This window comes from Berghia stephanieae, chromosome 14, assembly GCF_034508935.2.
Source record: "Berghia stephanieae isolate SIO BIC M18660-M18661 chromosome 14, UCSD_Bste_1.3, whole genome shotgun sequence".
NCBI classification, from domain to species: Eukaryota; Metazoa; Mollusca; class Gastropoda; order Nudibranchia; family Aeolidiidae; genus Berghia; species Berghia stephanieae.
Window position 1 is genome coordinate 18,343,210 of NC_088373.1, and position 19,234 is coordinate 18,362,443.

At 35.6% G+C, this 19,234-nt stretch overlaps 1 protein-coding gene across 5 annotated transcripts; it reads right to left on the minus strand.

The window, feature by feature from the left end:
- On the minus strand, positions 1–16,092 carry LOC144959689 (uncharacterized). Of its 5 annotated transcripts, none has more exons than XM_078892370.1 (5): positions 11,163–11,283; positions 8,594–8,767; positions 5,726–5,822; positions 4,748–4,944; positions 1–520 (listed from the first exon to the last, which is right to left on the minus strand). In XM_078892370.1, exons 4-5 carry the CDS (start codon positions 4,919–4,921, stop codon positions 332–334), a joined length of 363 nt encoding a protein of 120 aa, XP_078748496.1. In that variant the 5' UTR covers positions 4,922–4,944; positions 5,726–5,822; positions 8,594–8,767; positions 11,163–11,283; the 3' UTR covers positions 1–331. The 5 variants fall into 5 exon arrangements, with proteins under 5 accessions (XP_078748496.1, XP_078748499.1, XP_078748497.1 ...); XM_078892373.1 differs by having other exon boundaries at positions 8,001–8,767; XM_078892371.1 differs by lacking the exon at positions 11,163–11,283 and adding an exon at positions 15,999–16,092 and having other exon boundaries at positions 8–520.
- Between the last annotated feature and the right edge of the window lie 3,142 nt (positions 16,093–19,234).

A 19,234-nucleotide genomic window follows, 5' to 3' on the forward strand; every position in this document is an offset into this window, starting at 1 on the left:
AAAAAGAATTACAGAATTTTCTTCACAACACAACGCAATCTGTGGAAATTTCCTTATTTTAGTTTGTAAAGTTTTCACACATTGCTCTTGTGGACACCATAATGTCTTAGGAAGCATTTATTCATCACCGTGATTGCAACTATAATCCATAGACATTGAAGGTTGCATTATTGCAAAGTGGCTTCAACCGCTCAACACTGTTGACTGTTATAAGGACAGCCAGCAAACCTTTGGTAGACAGTGAGGATATATAAGCTATCCTGAGTGCATTAAGCGCAGTTGCCTGTTTACGATGAGTTGCCCTAATAAGATGCTTTCCATTAAGAAAGTTCTAATCTGATCCTAATAGTTTTTTAAAAACGATGGACAGCAGATGACCAGATGTAAGAGTGGAACTCTTCCTTTCCTCTTTCTTGTGATGACAGGTTAGCTCTCCTCTCCTGTTGTGAAATTCAACGTCGATTCCTTCCATCATCCGTGTAGTCACAGCTCCTTTCTTCTCGTTCTCAACAAACCTTAGCTGGAAAAAAAAAAATAAAAAAGATAGAGAAAAGATAATCACAATCTTCAACTATATTTTTATATATATATATATATATATATATATATATATATATAATATATATATATATATATATATATATATATATATATATATAAAGAAGGAAGAAAGAAGAAAAAGAAAAGTCAGAAAAATAATATCCGAACTTAACACGCTATGTGGAAAAATAAATATAAAAGACATCTTATTACACTTAAAGGAGGCTGCATTTATTAATTTCCGCACCGCAATGCGATTTATGCGCCCAAATTTCAGACAATCACACTCACACATACTGTGGAATAGAACACTTACACTGGCGAACATTCAACTCAGTCATAGTCATTCACAGTATCAGATTTATCAAACTTTCACACCTACCGCCTACAGACTATCCCAAACGTACACTTTCTCTCAGAATCATCAAAGGCCTAGTTTTCCTTTACTACTCCAAAATAAAAAAAAATAAAAATTAGGCATCACCGAAGTTATGGTAGTAAAGGAAAACTAGTCCTTTGAGTCTTTAGTCGAAGGAAACGATCCATGATGGAAGTGACTAGGTATGACTTTAGATGTAAGTATGAGCAGTGATGTCACCAAGATTTTGAAAGATCGTCGTTGGTAGAGAGCAGCTTCCCTTGGTGTTTAGAGTCTAGGCTCAGGCAAAGCTGCATCATTCCTCAATTTCATACCTTTTTTTTTCGTTATTTTGTTTTCGATGCTTCTTTCTTTTTACAAAAATTTGCCTAATTTTACCAATTTGGGGAAATTTGCCAAAATCTGCGGATCGCCATGATATTTAAGGCCGCAGATAATGCAGATGACAGATTTGCTTACTGCAGGCTTCAAAGAGTATAAGTCAGGGAAGTTTTTCATCCACTGAATTGGGAAACTGCTATATAGGAAAATTATTTCGGTGGTACACAAGAATACATCATCTTAGAACCAATCTCGACTATTGTCAGACCTGCCAACCTTCCCAGGACGAAAAGTGTATTCTATGTTCCTAAAAAGTGTATTTTGTCCGCACATGTGGAAAAAAAAGTACACGCTATACAAAAATTTATATAAAAGCTAACACCAAACCAGGCCTGTAAATGGTTGGTGAAAAAGTTGTCGGAACTTGTTGAACACATGAAAATAGGCACACCATGACAAAAATATGGATTAATTAAAAAACACAACACATATATGATATGTCAATTGACTAGTCAAATCATGTCACTTTCCCTACTTATTTATAATGAGCAGGCCTGTAAATGGTTGGTGAAAAAATTGTCGCAACTTTTTGAACACGCGAAAATAGACACAACAGGACAAAAATATGGACACAACACAGACATGACACTGACATGTCAATTGACCAGTCAAATCATGTCACTTTCCCCTACTTATTTATAACAAGGTCCTTATCTTATGGTACCAAAAAACAAAAAAACAAAAAAAAATCCCAATTATTTGAGGGCCCAGGTCTGAGTTACTTGTAAAATGAAAGGAAGAGAACAATTCCTACCCTTTTGAAGGATGTGTAACTTCGCTCTTGTTTGTGTTAAATGTTTACGCTGATTCTTTCCTTTATTTGGATTAATTCTTATAGAAGAAGAAGAAAGAAGAAGAAGAAGAAGAAGAAGAAGAAGAAGAAGAAGAAGAAGAAGAAGAAGAAGAAGAAGAAGAAAACGACGACAACGAAAAAGAAGAGGAGGTGGTGCGAGAGCTTTCATAGAATATATATTTCGAAGAAAAACAATTATTTCGCATTATTTATTTCCGTCTTACATCTGGACGGAACCAAAAAAATATAGAGACTGAGAAATAAGAACCGGAGATATGCACGTGTGTCGGTAGCAAAATAGAGAGAAACCTTCCGGTTCGGTTCGACACACTTTTGTGTGTGCGTTATTTACTGACTAGGTGTGTGTGTGTGTGTGAAGACGAATCGCGCAAACTTTGCGACCTTTCTCGCTGGCTGTGGCACAGTAGGCAGGCAGTGAATACATCCACGGCTAGCGGAGCATGTAGGTGACACGATAATATTATAGCTTTTGTTTTGTCTTGTCTTTTAAAGTCGGCATTTGAAATGGAATAAAATATTTTTTCAAGGAACAAAATAAAAGTCTTATTTTCTTTTTTATTGGTTCTGTTCTTTGACGTTACGAATTTTATTTTTACTATTAATTTTTTAAAATAATATATTAGCACTTATAGAGAAAATCGTACTGTCGGAAATCCGACAATATCTCTCTCTTTTTTTTTTTTGAGCATTCACTACTACTACTACATACTACCAATACTATTACTTTGGTCAAATGATAGGAAATTCGCAAGTATGTAATATGCAAAGACAAGTTAAATACTTAAAAGGTTCTAGAGAATTCATTTTGAACCAAATACCATTCCTAAAGCTGCCCACTTTGTAATTCAAGACTCGTACAAAATAATATAGAAGAAAAAAGATCATTATAAATTTTATAAATCAAAATATAGTAATTTTACTTATTATTAATAAAAGGAAATAACCCATTTATGTTTAAGCTTATTAGCAATACAGTTTTTAATTGAAGGCTTCATAGTCAAAGATGTTAGTTCAATTAAATTTTCACTTAGAATATTCTATTTAATAAGTGGCAAAAACTTACATGTCTGAGACTATTTAACGTATAAAATAAGCTTATATATATGCATAATTCTATGCAAATCCTCAAAAAATGTATGAGAAAAATATTGGTGAAAACCGACATCATATAAGCAACTGAAATGATTATAATACTAAATGTGATGCATCATTCATTCAGAAACACGGTAGTTGGTGTACGACATGTGTGTATCAATGCATCAAATGTATCATCAATATAATTCACATCACATATCTTTTAAAAAATCGTTCTATATCCCTTGGAATTGTATCTGCCTAATTGGATCAAAAAAATCGTACTAAAATACGCTAAATCGTACTGGTTGGCAGGTCTGTATCATCCCAGCAAACACCAGACTTAAACCTGAAACTCAAATGTCAACATTTTGCTAAACCAGAAAAGAGGAAGTGCAAACTTTTAATTGACCATATGCATTTGGTTAATTTGACCTACACCATTTGTTTTCATTTTGCCTTTTAAGGTTTCTAAAATGCCTGTTATATGCAAGTCGTTTAAGGTTGGGTGAGAAGAGAGGCGCTGGGAGAGATGAGAAGCGACAGTGATTAGATAGCGGATTCATAGATACAGACAGAAAGTGCTGAGTGTGTAACCAGCAATGCTATGGGCTGGCTTTGTCTTCATATTATAGAACACATTATGCCACCTGTTACTGTTATGCCGCATTTAACCATCACACATGCTTTGTAAAATATACTCAACACAGAAATCTCGAACAACTAGGCCCGGTCCCATGGTTGAGATTTCCCTGCTGCACCGCATAACAGATTATTTACAAGAAGAAAAAAAAAATCATCTCCCAAAACGACAGTTATACATTTGACTCTACCAGACATGCCAAATTGAAAACTTCAAATTAAGTAATTTTTATGTCAATTTTTAGTAATTTGACAAGGAAATTCGTAATATCTGAAATTGTGTATGAACTGTATGAACAACCACAATATTATTATCATATTATAGTAGTAGTTGTTGTTGTTGTTCTTCTTCTCATTATTATCATTATTAATGTTATCATCAAGTATTACTAAGAATTGAAAATTAGTAATTTTCCATAAAATTTAGTATTCGGCCATGAAATTTGTCTAAAATTCATAAAATTACGAAAAATTCGTAAGATTCAGCATGTATGCTCTACTGACCAAGATCAGGAAAGAATGAAGTAATCTCATTTCAAGACTAAGACAGAAAGCAAGCTTGAAAAAGATAAATAGTGATAGAGGACAGAGCCATCCACTATGAGAAATAAAAAACTGCATCCAGGACTTCCACTATGAACCAAGGAGATTTCTGGTATTGCAAGGTGGCAGGGTCATTTGTGAAACTGGAAACAATGAACTGAAGAACATTTTTTCTCTCTTCATGATAGGTGCTAGAATTTTAGAGTTACTTAAACCACGAAAAAAAAAAAAGAAATGCAACACAAACCAGAGGCACCCATTTCCCATTTTTTAAAAAGGAGAGGAGAGAGAGAGCGAAGTATCAAAAGCATTCAAACATTCAAAAGCATTCTCTCTTTTTTGAATTGTTCACCATGCTTTGCTTTCATTTGTACCTTTTCCTCAGGAGGTAGTTCCTCTCTGTATTTTCTCAAATTCTCTCTCCTGGATCTGGTAAGCTTCAGCTTTTTCAGGGTCAGACATGAGCTGAGTCCAATATTAACCATTTGCCTCCTTGGTAAGTGACTGGACGGAAGACTGCAATCAACCTCACCACAATTCAATTTCATACGGACTGTCCATCTGGGGAGGTCTGAAAAAGTTAAAACAATTATTCTCTCCTCTAATCATAATCAAAATTGTATAAAACGTAACACACACACAGAGAGAGAGAGAGAGAGAGAGAGAGAGAGAGAGAGAGAGAGAGAGAGAAAGAGAGAGAATGCCTAGACGATATCTTCATGTCTTAGTCTTATGATGTTGTGGCAGAAGGGCATAATTTAAAAAATCTTAAATTAATTAATCGTAAATAACAAAAAAAAAAAGAAAGAAAAAGAAAGACAAGTAATAATAATATGAACATGCTCCAATTACTGTCGTATACATTGACGTTGGTAAATAATCATCCGATGATTTCTGGTTGATTTGTCAGCTGACTAAGAAATTATAGATCTAGATAATTATGTGTACCACTGGAACAAACTGAGTGACACTTTACGATGAATAATCATGTTTTAAAACTATGCCAAGTTGTTAATTACATTGTAAAATGTATTAGCAGAATTAAAAACCTCATGGCTGAAAAATGTATGAGACTGGTAGTACACACCTCTAACTAACAGAACTGAAATCCCCTGCTCTTTTGGTCTCCGAAAGTCAATTTTCAAATATATCCATGGCTTAGCACAATATCATCCACTATGGGAGGTCGAAATAAATAAATTTAAAAAACCCACCCAGAGACAGCCTGTCAATAGCTCCTAAGCCAACAAGCAACTTAATACAAGATGAAGGACTGGATATGACATAAGGTGCTCGTATAATTTTTTTATTTCGACATAAACAATGCCAGTTTGCCAAAGTAGCCTACTCACTTCATAGCTCCGTACTTGAAAGGGAATGATCTATAGCCACTGAAAGACATCTCAGAGTATTTCTTCTTCAAAAAGCTTGAAATGGCACCTTACACTGCTGAAAAAGTAAAAAACAAAAACACAACATCAAGTGAAGGAAAGATCCAAGATTGTGGTATCCCTGTAAGTAGACACTTCCCCTGCTCTTGGTTGCCATATCATGGAGGTCGATTTGACTATCAAATAGAGGAAGATAAAAAATTGAAAATAACACATAACATACAGGCCTGTAAATGGTTGGTGAAAAAGTTGTCAGAACTCTTCGCTCCTGTTTGTTTGTGTTCAATGTTTACGCTAATTCATTTGTTTATTTGGATTAATTCTCATAAAAGAAGAAGAAGAAGAAGAAGAAAGAAGAAGAAGAAGAAGAAGAAGAAGAAGAAGAAGAAGAGAGAGAGAGGTCTCGAAGAAGAATATATATTTAGAAGAAAATAATTATTTCGCATTATTTCTTTTCCGTCTCACATCCGGACTGAACCAATAAAATATAGAGAAAAAGATATGAGAACTGGAGAAAGGCATGTGTCGATAGCAAAATAGAGAGAAACCTTCCAGTCTGATTCGACACACTTCTGTGCGTGCGTTATTTACTGACTAGGTGTGTGTTCGACGACTCGCGTTAACTTCCTTCACGACAAAGATAATCTGTGCTTCGCGACACTCTCTCGCAGTAGCCAGGCAGTGAATACGTCTAGTGGAGTGTGTAGGTGACATGATAATATTACAGTTAACAGATAGACGTTTTGTTTTGTCTTTGATGCGACAAATAAAGTTGTTGTTTTTTTAAGTCGACATTTGAAACGGAATAAAAATATTAGCACTTATAGAGCAAAATAGTACTTTCGGAAATCCGACAATAGACGGAAGATTTACAGGCCTGAACATAATATGAAGCTAATGTTACATGATTGAAGACATAAGAAACATAATTTGCCATAACTTTTATCCATATTTCACTGAAACAATTGCAAATAATACTCCTCTATGATTTAACATGTTTGAGCCAAAATGTAAATGAGTCCACTCCGCTTAATCTCACGCTCCGCTTATACGCCACACATACCCGTAAAAAATGCTTCTCTCTCTCTCTCTCTCTCTCTCTCTCTCTCTCTCTCTCGATAAAATTGCTCTGTTTACGCTGATTCTTTCGTTTATTTGGATTAATTATTATAGAAGAAGAAGAGGAGGTGGTGCGGTCGTGTGAGAGCATTTGAAGAAGAATATATATTTCGAAGAAAAATAATTATTTCGCATTATTATTTTTCCATTTCACATCCAGACTGAACCAATAAATCACAGGGAAAAAGAAATAAGACACGGAGAAATGCATGTGTGTCAGTAGCAAAATAGAGAGAAACCTTCCACAGGCCTGTCAATGGGTGGTGAAAAAATTGTCTGAACTTTTCGAGGATACGAAAATAGACCAACTAAACCAAAAAAGTGGATTAACAACACAACCCAGATATGACACAAATGCCATTCCTAGTGCCTCAGTTTTCCTCACATAGCAAGAGAAGAAATCGCCGTTGGTGTCTTGTTCTTCAAGCCACGACCATTTAAATTTATTCTTAACACATTTTCTAAGGTAAGTAAGTCCGATCTGCGATCTAAAAATACTTCAGGCATAATGAATAGGAAGAATAATTTGATTAATAAATAACTGAAAAACTACGGTCGTGCGAGAATAGAGGAAAAGAAGATCGGTCGTATGCCAAACGAGTGAAAACTTCCGATATAAGTATTCATTCGAAGAAAAATATCTATTTCGCATTCATATTTTTCTGGTTCACTTTCAACCGGATAGAGATAATGAACTGAACTGAAAAAAAAGAAGAATGGAACGAGGTGTGTGTGTCAGTAGCAAAATAGAAAGAAACGGCCTGGTCCCCAACACACTATGTGCGTTAAGTGATTACTGACTACGAATTGTGATCGACAGACACTAGCTAGTTACATGCAGGTAGACACACAAGTCTGTGGGCAGACAGTAGACAAGTACACGTCCGGGTAGTGTGGAGGTGGTGATAATTATTGACAAGATGGAATGCTGTCTGGTTTGTTTTGTCTTTGACGAGATAAGTATAGACCTGTAAATGAGCTCTATAAAAATTGACTGAAACTCTTCGCCTCGTATCAGAAAAATCCAAAGAATCGAGATGAATAGTAAACAGCAAGCTCATTTGAGCAAAACAATGGCAGAAAACTAATTTACGTGGGAATCAATTAGGCTACTTACAATTGTTTCTCAAAATCAAGTACCCAAATCAGTGAAGAAACGGTCAACCAGTTTGTGTACAACGTGAGGCAATCGAGATGATCTTGTAGCAATCATAAAACTTTCGATTTGAAGGTGTCTTCATAATGCACTTCCGGCTTTCGCATTAAACTTTCTCATACTTTTAGGCTCTACGAAGTAAATGTGGTCAACTTTGGCTTAGACAAAACAGTGAAATTTATCGCTTGGCGGCTCAGTTAAAATTGGCTACCATTGGGAACATGACAGGGTTGGAAAGTGAAAAGATAATTTCACAAAGGCTGTGTGAAAATACACTGGGGTGTGTTCAGACACGGCAATTCTAAGAAGCCTTGACAATATATCCATTGTAAATATAAACGCCCTTGAGCAATGCGTAGCACTGTGGAACATTCCTAACTACTTCACATCATTCGACTACGATTCATGAATTCTTTCTTTCTTTCCTTTTAAAAAATATTTGAATTTGACGAATTGACTGATTTCAGTTAATTGACTGAGAATTTACAGGTCTAAAAAGAGAATAATACTTTTATCTCTCATAACTGCGGTAACATAAGAATCATTTCATTTACCAAATCTGTGGGATCTGAAAACATCACTCAGGTTACAATAAAAAATTGCTTCCAAATGCAGTCTGTCATCCATGTTGAATACACATCACCGGTTTACCAGGACTTTGTCGCAGTTACGGACTGTGAGAATTAACAGACCATATATAGATTGACCACTGTGCCAATTGACGCCACCTTTAAGAAAAAATAAAAAAGCAGTAAATGTCATAACAATAGGAAATAAGTCATTTTAAAAAAATTAAAACTTAAACTCGCTCTGTGTGTAATTTTAAAAAAATCAAACAATAAGATTTAACCCATTAAAGGCGAGATTCAATCTTACTAACACCAGATCTTAGTCTTAACTCACTAAATCCTAGCCCTCTACTCTCCCAAGAGATTTTTCATACTTTTTAAAATCGCTGTGATTATCCCCAGACACCTGGGGATAATGCAAATTCGTTATCCCTCCCCTGACACCTGTCTGGGGATGACGAAAATTCATTATCCCCAGACACATATTTGAAACTCCGCTCTTTTAAACAATTATCCACATTCCAGAGTATGGAATGTTTCCAAATGCACATAGAAATAAGGAAAGTTAATAAAATATCTATAAAAACAAAATTAACCAACAATAAATCAGTTACTACATATACACAATATGCGTCGACTTCGAATTGGGTGTCATGGCCGAATGGTTTAGTCGTCTGCCCTGGAAGTTTTACCAGAATCGTCGTTGTGGGTTCAAATCCTGGTTCCGCCACTTTTTAAAAAATTCAGTCTTCTTTTTACAGAACGTTGAAAGGGATAAATGTCCCATCCATCCTCACCCCACCTTTTTTTAAAAAAAAACTCTCTCTTGGTTCCTTTCTAGTTTCTAGCAAATTGTCATATTCGTCCCCATTCCGATCTGAAAAAGTGTCTAAAAAGAATAATTAATTAAAAAGCAAACAAACAGAAATATTCAGAGGGCGACCAAATGGTCAGACAGAGGAGGAAAAATAAAAACAATTTTAAGAAATTCATGCTCAGAAACGGAACAAAAGGCCAAACAAAAGGGAGAAAAGACTCGCTCAAAAAAAAAAAAAAAAAAAGAAAAAGAAAAAAAAGAAAAAGAAAAAGAAAAAAAAAAAGGGGGGGGGGGGGTTGGGGGACGGGACATTTATCCCTTGCAATGTCCGGTAAAAAGGTGTCTGGGGATAACGAATTTTCAATGGGAATAATGACAGCCTTTAATTCTTTAATGAATACTGGGGATGTAGGAGCTTTCCGAAAATAATTTTCCGATTGTCTTAAACGTCTGTTGTACATTAATATTTGTTTAAGATTTATCTAGACATGAATAAAATTCTGGATGTGAATCGGTTTTCTTTTTTTACTTTTTATTTTTATGTCTATCGTAACCCTATTTTTGAGATTACAAAAAACAAACAAACCGAACTGATCAAAGCAGCTCTCACTGGCTGAAAATGTTATTGCGATACCAAGCATTGTGCTTTAAGTTTCTGTGGTAACCAGTCACTTCATAAAACTAAAACAAATTAGCACTATCCATCATAATTTGGAATCTGGAAAAGGAACGAACCGTTTTAGTATCATGAATCATATCAGTGTTCTATGCAAAACGAACTATTTTCTACTTAAAATATCAAGACTATCTAAATCTAATACAGTAGAACTCGGAAATAGCGAGTTCGACGGGTCCACTCCTGATTACTCGCTATTTCCGAGTTCTCGCTATTCCCGAGTTGCCAGGAAAGGTTATAATATTGCTGGTTATTCCCCTCGGTGTGTAATTCGAGTAAAAGCCGTCGCCCCTATTTCAATTTCTTCACAGAAGTGGCAGAATGCTTGGTTTTTTGTTTTTTGTTTTTATTTTCAAGTAAAATCATGACTAGAAAAAAAACAAGAACATAGAAGTGTGTGTGTGTGTGTGTGGGTGGGTGTGTGCGTGTGCGTGCGAGTGTTTGTATGCACTCGGCATGTTTGATGAGGTAAGCAAGCGCATCACTCGATCACTGACCCATTGAAATAATGGTTCCACACTCCCCTCTCTCGCTGATCGTGTCGTTCGTTAACGATGCTACTCGCTGACCGAAGCTGCGAAGTGAGGCATGTTGACATGTGCTTACCTCGCGCGTCGCGTGGCACCACATTAGGTGAATAATTGACCCCCACCCCCAATACACACACACGCACACAAACCCAACCCCCACCCAAATTTGTTTCGCCTATTATGTACTACTACAGACTAGGCTACTATGTAATATTACTCGTAACGAAAAATAAGAAAAGAAAAGAGGCTAGGCTAAAAATATTTAAATTGCCATTGTCTCTTGTTTTGCTTTACTTCGTTCACAGTCCTAGGCTGGGGCAGGAAATGCTCGTTATTTCCGAGTTGACCTCTTTTTCATACTCGCTACTTTCATGCTAATTTTATTGACTCAAATAAGGGAAAAAAACGGGGATTTAGATTTTACTCGCTATTTCCGAGTACGTTACTTTCATGTTCTACTGTACTAGAGTGTTGAAATACGACACTATCCAACATCACGCCGATCCAAACATCTCCAACTCCAAAACCTACTCGTCGTAACCAAATGAAAATGAATGTCACACATTCCCACAGTGAAAGCAAGTGACATTTTTCAAAGACCCATCAAACCTTGGATGACTTAAAGAAAGAGCAACAACAACAATATAAATAATATATCATATTAACCTCAGCGGTAGTGTCGAGCGGAAGTCTCGATGATACCTCAAGTCATCGGCCACCAACACTCAAAACTTCCCGAACTCGATGACCAAGGAAAAGTCGGGAATTCCCGAGAAGTAGCACTTCAACTGAGCTTTGGATGGCTTTTTTGTATTAAAACTTAAAATACATTAAATAAATTCACTTTGTATAATAATAAAACATTGATACCTATAACCATTTTGATCTATTTACGACGTTTGTGTTTTGTTAGCTGTTTAAAATATGATATAACGTCAATACCCAATACCAATGACTAGGTATTGAATGAAAGCACCGATGACTAGAGCGATGCTCGAGACTTTTTTGAGTCTCGAGACTCAAAAAAGCATCGAGACGCAAAAAAGTCTCGAGCTTCGCTGGAATCATCGCCGACGAGAGAGGGGTGAACAATGCAGATAGTACACATTGTTAGTAACGCGTGCGTCGCTCGCGCAGTATAGTCTCGAGACTCGGGACTCGGGACTCAATACGAGAAGCATCGACGACCAAGATTCTCGAGACGAGAAAAGCATCGAGAACTAAGTGGAGGTCGGGAACTTCTCAGTCGTCGATGACCTGACTTCTCAAAACCTAAAGCATCGATGACCTTTTGGTGACCCGGATGCCCTCCCCTACTCAGCGGCAGTACAAAAAAAATTATGCCAGGGTTGTGAGATTATTTTTATAGAACATGCCACACCAGTTATGGGAAAAAAGATAAAATATTATAGATATCGCTGTTTTTCTGCAAAAATGCATATAATAAAAGAAAAAAATCCTCGTTTGTCACGCGGTCATAATAATTTGACCTTGGCTGACCATATAATAATACTGTATAATTATCTGTCATTTAGGTAAAATTAAGTGATTTGGCAAAACACTCCCAAAATACCAAATATCAAACCCAGTTAAAACTAATATTTTTCATTGCCAAACTGGTAATTCTGCATTGACGCATGCGCACTTTAACCTGCCAAAAAAAGTTGTCTCACTTTTGCCTCGGTGAGGTGCCTCCCTCAGCTGGCTTTTTGCCCCACTATAGCTCACCTATGTTGGAAAAAGCTCACATTCTCTCTCCGTACTCAGGTGTAAAACGTGGCGCTCAGAAATTTTCTCCATGATTGTAATGACTTTCATAAATTAACTATTGTGACAACAATGTTTAATTGACAGACAAAAGTAATAACAATATATTAATAATAATTAGAAAAAAAATGATAGAATGATAATAATAAGACCAACAATAGGCTATATAAAAAAATAAAAAAATAAGCTTTAAAATATAAAGGAAATAATAAATAATAAAATAGGAAAAAAAATAGTGTTGAAAAAATAAGGTTCCCCGTTGGGCTTTGAACCCAAGAACTTCCAATTAAGAGTCAAGCAGCTCAACCACTATGCTCCTCTCAGCATACTAGGCTTTCGTGTCATTAAGATTCCATCCAACAAGGAGCTCACACGACATTCTGTATATTATTTGTTTAGACAATTTCTATGCGGATGAAGGGTTTACGTTCAAATTGTTCATTGTTCTGACCATTTAATCCCTAGCCTAAGCATTTTAATGAGTCCCTGCCTTCAGACAACCATTTAGCCCTACTACCACCATGCTGATAAATTCACACGACAGAAGTCGTTGAGAGTTGAGTAGCTAAGTCTCAAAATGCGCATGCGCGACTCGGTGTCGAATAACTGTGTTAATATTAAGGGACGTAATATTAATATTACTTAGACTTAATACCCTGGGGATAATCACAGCCTCTTAATGGGCTTGATGAACCTGTCTAAGACAGCTTTATTTTCAATATTTTCATTCAACCCAACCAATTTTAAGGTAATAGTAACGCTGTGATTATCCCCAGACACCTGTCTGGGGATAATAAAAATTTGTTATCCCCAGACACCTGTCTGGGGATAACAAATTTTTATTATCCCCAGAAGCATATTTGAAACTCCGATCTTTTAAACAATTATCCACATTCCAGAATATGGAATGTTTCCAGATGCACATAGAAATAAGGAAAGTTAATAAAATATCTATAAAAACATAAAATTAACCAACATTAAAATCAGTTGTTACTACATATACACAATATGCGTCGACTTCGAAGTGGGTGTCATGGCCGAATGGTTTAGTCGTCTGCCCTGGAAGTTTGACCATAATCGACGTTGTGGGTTCGAATCCTGGTAACGTCACTTCTTTTTTTTTTTTTTTTTAAATTCCGTCTTCTTTTTACAGAACGTTGAAAGGGACAAATGTCCCATCCATCCTCCCCCCACCTCTTTTTTTTATTATTAAACTCTCTCTCTCTCTCTCTCTCTCTCTCTCTCTCTCTCTCTCTCTCTCTCTCTCTCTCTCTCTCTCTCTCTCTCTCTCTCTCTTGTTTTTTTCTAGTTTCTAGCAAATATATTCGTCCCCACTCCGATCTCAAATAGTGTCTAAAAAGAATAAATAATTAAAAAGCAAACAAACAGAAATATTCAGAGAGCGACCAAATGGTCAGATAGAGGAGAAAAAAAAACAATAATTGCTTTAAAAATAAAAACAATAATTGTTTTAAAAATAAAAACAATTTAAGAAATTCATGCTCAGAAACGGAACATTTACATAAAGGTTTAGTTAACAAAAAACTCTAAGGTTTAGGTCAAAATATAAAAAAAAAAAAGAAAAAGAGAGATTTCCCTCGGAGCAGGGAATAGTGTTAACAACAATAATAATAATAATAATAATAATAATAATAATAATAATAATAATAATAATAATAATAATAATAATAATAATAATAATAATAATAATAATAATAATAATAATAATAGTATGATAATAAGAGTATTATTAATAAAAATAATACTATTATTGATAATAATATAATAATGATTATGATGGTAATAGTAATAATAATAACAAATATTACAATTATTATTATTATTATTATTATTATTATTATTATTATTATTATTATTATTATTATTATAATTATTATTATTATTATTATTATTATTATTATTATTATTATTATTATCATTGACCAAAAAAAAAAAAAAACAATAATAGATCTAGAGCAAATTAAATAATGAAATAATATTATCGGAGAAATAAAAAATTCAACTGATTAAAAAAAAAACTCTTGCTCGGAACTCGGAACAAAAGTGAAAACAATGAAAATCAATTGGGAAGAAAGAAAGAAAGAAAAGTAAAAAAAAAAAAATGATGTGGGGGGGGGGGGGGGGGGGGCGGTCGCGACTGGGTCGAATCTGTGCAGCTAAAAGGAGTAAAATGAAAGGTGGCCTTACCCACTGAGCTGCCTATCCACACCGCTATCTGTATATTTTGAATTCATATATGAGCTAAACAATTTCACCATTTTTGCTTCCTGGGGAGTAATTTGATTCGATAAATGTTGTTGGATCTTACGTGTATCTACTTGATTGCTGTAACAGACAGAAATAACTAGTTGTTGGTCTATTGGGCAAACATACACATGCCTAGGAACTATGTTTGTCTTGTGCGAAGCAGACAGAAAATAAAGTGTCGGTTGGCTTGGGCAAACAACACATGGCTAGGAATTCGTCCGCGACATAAAAATTATTCCGGTCGTCCCAAATTATGCAGAATGAGCAAATTATAGAAACAAGAGATGATCAATAAAGTTAACAGGTAGGTTGGTAATGAAAATTTAAATGGTTGGTGGACTATGAACAGATTTGATGATTAACAACTTTCTTCCTGGTTGAAAATAAAAAGTCGAATTGCCAGTTTGACGTTTTCAGATCAAAGTAACAAAATAAATTTCATTGATCCATTTGCTTTAAAATATTTTTTTTAAAAAAGAGCTGGATTTGACATTTGATCACTATTTACTTTCATCTTGTGTTAAATATCACTTGATATATTAACTGTTTTGGGACACAACCACTAGTATTTTTTCCAGAATATTTGGTATTTTTCACGCCTAGTTTGGCATTTTGCATAAAATCTTTCTGCCCACTTGCTACATGCGTCTGGGGATAGTATTCTCAGACAGGTGCCTAATAGCAAATACCGCAAACTCGGGGATCCAAATAATTCTGGGGGTTTGGGAGGGGGAAAACTTTTTTAAAAAAAAAGTCTAGTAGGGGTTTTGGGAGGGGAGAGACTTAAAAAAAAAAAAGTCCCCCCCCCCTCACAATGACAAACCCCCAAAAAATTTTTAAGAAAAAGTTTCCCCCTCCCAAAACCCCAAAATTATTTGGGTCCCCGAGTTTGCGGTAGTACCGATTTTAAAACATTGCCACTATGAAAGGTGCGATTGCGGTTTCCTTTTTTTTTTGCCCCCGACACTTCGACTTTGAACGTGAAAACAAGATTCGGTTCCGCCGACTCAGCGGCTGCCCTTTTTTTAAACACTTTTAATGGGGAATTCAATCCAATAACATCTCAAAGAACTCAGCTTTTTCCATAGATTCGAGCAATTATTCTTCTCTCTTTACTACCTATACACAAATGGAGCTATTCCTTTCGCTATGTGATGTGTGGTTATAGTTTGAAAATAGACACTTGTAAACAAACTAAAAATCCCATTCACATTGGTTACGGCTACGGCGAAAGCAAAAGTATTCCGACTAAAATAATAGTGCCAATCAACTAGAGGATGCATTAAACAAGATAGAAACAACAACAACAACAAAATAATACATCAAGCTCACCATTGTTCAGGAGAACAAACTCGGCCTCCGAGCAGGGGAAATTAATTTTTTCCCCTGACTCGTATTTGATGCCTACTAATGGCGCCATCTTGAGATTTTTAATTCAGAAAAGTGAGTGGAGCAGGCACTTATGTTGGTAACAACAAGATATGAAGTGAGTAGAAAAGTGCCAGAAGACAATAGAGAATAAAATTTTTTTCGCGGCGGTGGTGGGGTTTGAACCTGCGACCTTATTGGTACGACAACTCCACCTGGCAGGTGAGAGCGTGGCTCTACCGTGTGAGCTATCCACGAACACAAAAATATTCGTTTCAAACCCAAGTCATTTCTAGATCCCTCTCTCACCCACTACTGAGACCGCTGATTCGTTCGCCCACCACCATCGCGAAGTATTTTGACCAGCAGTTAAGCTTAATAGCCAATATTCTCAACACAAACATATAACATAGAAACGATTGAGACATTGAGTATGCTCCGGTGTATGGGGTGAATTTTTAATTCAGAAAAGTGAGTGGAGCAGGCACTTATGTTGGTAACAACAAGATATGAAGTGAGTAGAAAAGTGCCAGAAGACAATAGAGAATAAAAATTTTTATTCTCTAGAAAAGTGCCAGAAGACAATAGAGAATAAAAATTTTTATTCTCTATTGTCTTCTGGCACTTTTCTACTCACTTCATATCTTGTTGTTACCAACATAAGTGCCTGCTCCACTCACTTTTCTGAATTAAAAATTCACCCCATACACCGGAGCATACTCAATGTCTCAATCGTTTCTATGTTATATGTTTGTGTTGAGAATATTGGCTATTAAGCTTAACTGCTGGTCAAAATACTTCGCAATGGTGGTGGGCGAACGAATCAGCGGTGTCAGTAGTGGGTGAGAGAGGGATCTAGAAATGACTTGGGTTTGAAACGAATATTTTTGTGTTCGTGGATAGCTCACACGGTAGAGCCACGCTCTCACCTGCCAGGCGGAGTTGTCGTACCAATAAGGTCGCAGGTTCAAACCCTACCACCGCCGCGAAAAATTTTTTATTCTCTATTGTCTTCTGGCACTTTTCTACTCACTTCATATCTTGTTGTTACCAACATAAGTGCCCGCTCCACTCACTTTTCTGAATTAAAAATTCACCCCATACACCGGAGCATACTCAATGTCTCAATCGTTTCTATGTTATATGTTTGTGTTGAGAATATTAACTGCTGGTCAAAATACTTCGCGATGGTGGTGGGCGAACAAATCAGCGGTCTCAGTAGTGGGTGAGAGAGGGATCTAGAAATGACTTGGGTTTGAAACGAATATGTTTGTGTTCGTGGATAGCTCACACGGTAGAGCCACGCTCTCACCTGCCAGGCGGAGTTGTCGTACCAATAAGGTCGCAGGTTCAAACCCCACCACCGCCGCGAAAAATTTTTTATTCTCTATTGTCTTCTGGCACTTTTCTACTCACTTCATATCTTGTTGTTACCAACACAAGTGCCTGCTCCACTCACTTTTCTGAATTAAAAATTCACCCCATACACCGGAGCATACTCAATGTCTCAATCGTTTCTATGTTATATGTTTGTGTTGAGAATATTGGCTATTAAGCTTAACTGCTGGTCAAAATACTTCGCGATGGTGGTGGGCGAACGAATCAGTGGTCTCAGTAGTGGGTGAGAGAGGGATCTAGAAATGACTTGGGTTTGAAACGAATATTTTTGTGTTCGTGGATAGCTCACACGGTAGAGCCACGCTCTCACCTGCCAGGCGGAGTTGTCGTACCAATAAGGTCGCAGGTTCAAACCCCACCACCGCCGCGAAAAAAAATTTTATTCTCTATTGTCTTCTGGCACTTTTCTACTCACTTCATATCTTGTTGTTACCATCTTGAGATTGAAAAGGGCGGGTAGATATGCCGGGGTTGTGAGATTATTCTTATAAAACATGCCATACTACTTTTGGAAAAAAGGACAAATATTATAGATATCGCTTTCTTTTTTGCAAAAATGCATATATAATAAAATAAAAAATTCTCATTGTTTGTCATGCGGTGAATACTTTATAATTATCTATCATTTAGGTAAAATTACACTTAATTTTAGCAAAAGACTCCCCAAATACCAAACCATCAAACCCAGTTAAAATCGTTTTTTTTTTTTGCCAAACTGGTAATTCTGCATTGACGCATGCGCACTTTAACCCGCCAAAAAAAGTTGTCTCACTTGTGCTAGCTTGTGCCTCGCTGGGGTGACGCCCCCAGCTGGCTTTTTGTCCCACTATAGCTCGCCTATGGGACAAGCTACTGCTGACTGATGATTTTCTTCTTTCATCATCATAGCTTTTCCCGGTCGAGATTTTTCACGAAACAAACGGGTGCTCGTTAAATTCATCCATCCATTTTTAGGTTGTTCATCTTCGGTCACGTTTAAATTCCGACTTATTTATTTACTTTTTAAAAAGGAATCCTTTTAAAAATTCCATCAGCAAGATTGAAACTGGGATCTAAGGTGGAGTAAGATTGAGATTTTATACCGGCCGGGTGGGTAAAATCCATTAAATTTGATCTTACCGAATCATCCGGCAAATATTATATAGATAGAACGAAATTGACGTCACTCATCTTTTTGTTATTGTTTTTAGCTAGCCATTTTTATGAAGAGATCTCCACTTAAATCGTGTTAATAAGAGTATAAAGAGATTATAAATGTTTAATCTGGCTGGCGGATGTTACGCAATACATCAATACCCAGGTAAACAGACCGTGTAAGTGCTCGATGATCAATAATCGTTTGCAATAATAATAATAATGATAATAATAATAATAATAATAATAATAATAATAATGATAATAATAATAATAATAATAATAATAATAATAATAATAATAATAATATTAATAATAATAATAATAATAATAATAATAATAATAATAATAATAATAATAATAATAATAATAATAATAATAATAATAATAATAATAATAATAATAATACTTGTTTATAGTATACTTAAACTGCGTAACCATGACTAAGTCACAAATGTTTAAAATGAATACATAAGCTGCAGGAAGTTCTGGACTACAAAGAATACTGTATAAGATGAATGTAACAGCTTCAAAAAGAGCCAAATACCAAATAACAAAACAAAACAAAAAACCCACAAAAAAACAGACAAAAAAAAAACAAAAAAAAGAAAAAAAAAAGAAAAAGAAAAAAACCCCAGTAAAAACGTTAATACGTCACTTTACATCCA

Bases quoted from the DNA above. Each gene is read 5' to 3' on its own strand.
- LOC144959689 (XM_078892370.1), bottom strand. From the start codon at position 4,921: ATGAAATTGAATTGTGGTGAGGTTGATTGCAGTCTTCCGTCCAGTCAC. The intron at 521-4,747 runs GTACAAATGAAA...TTTTTTTTCCAG, and splicing joins AACTACCTCCTGAGGAAAAG to CTAAGGTTTGTTGAGAACGA.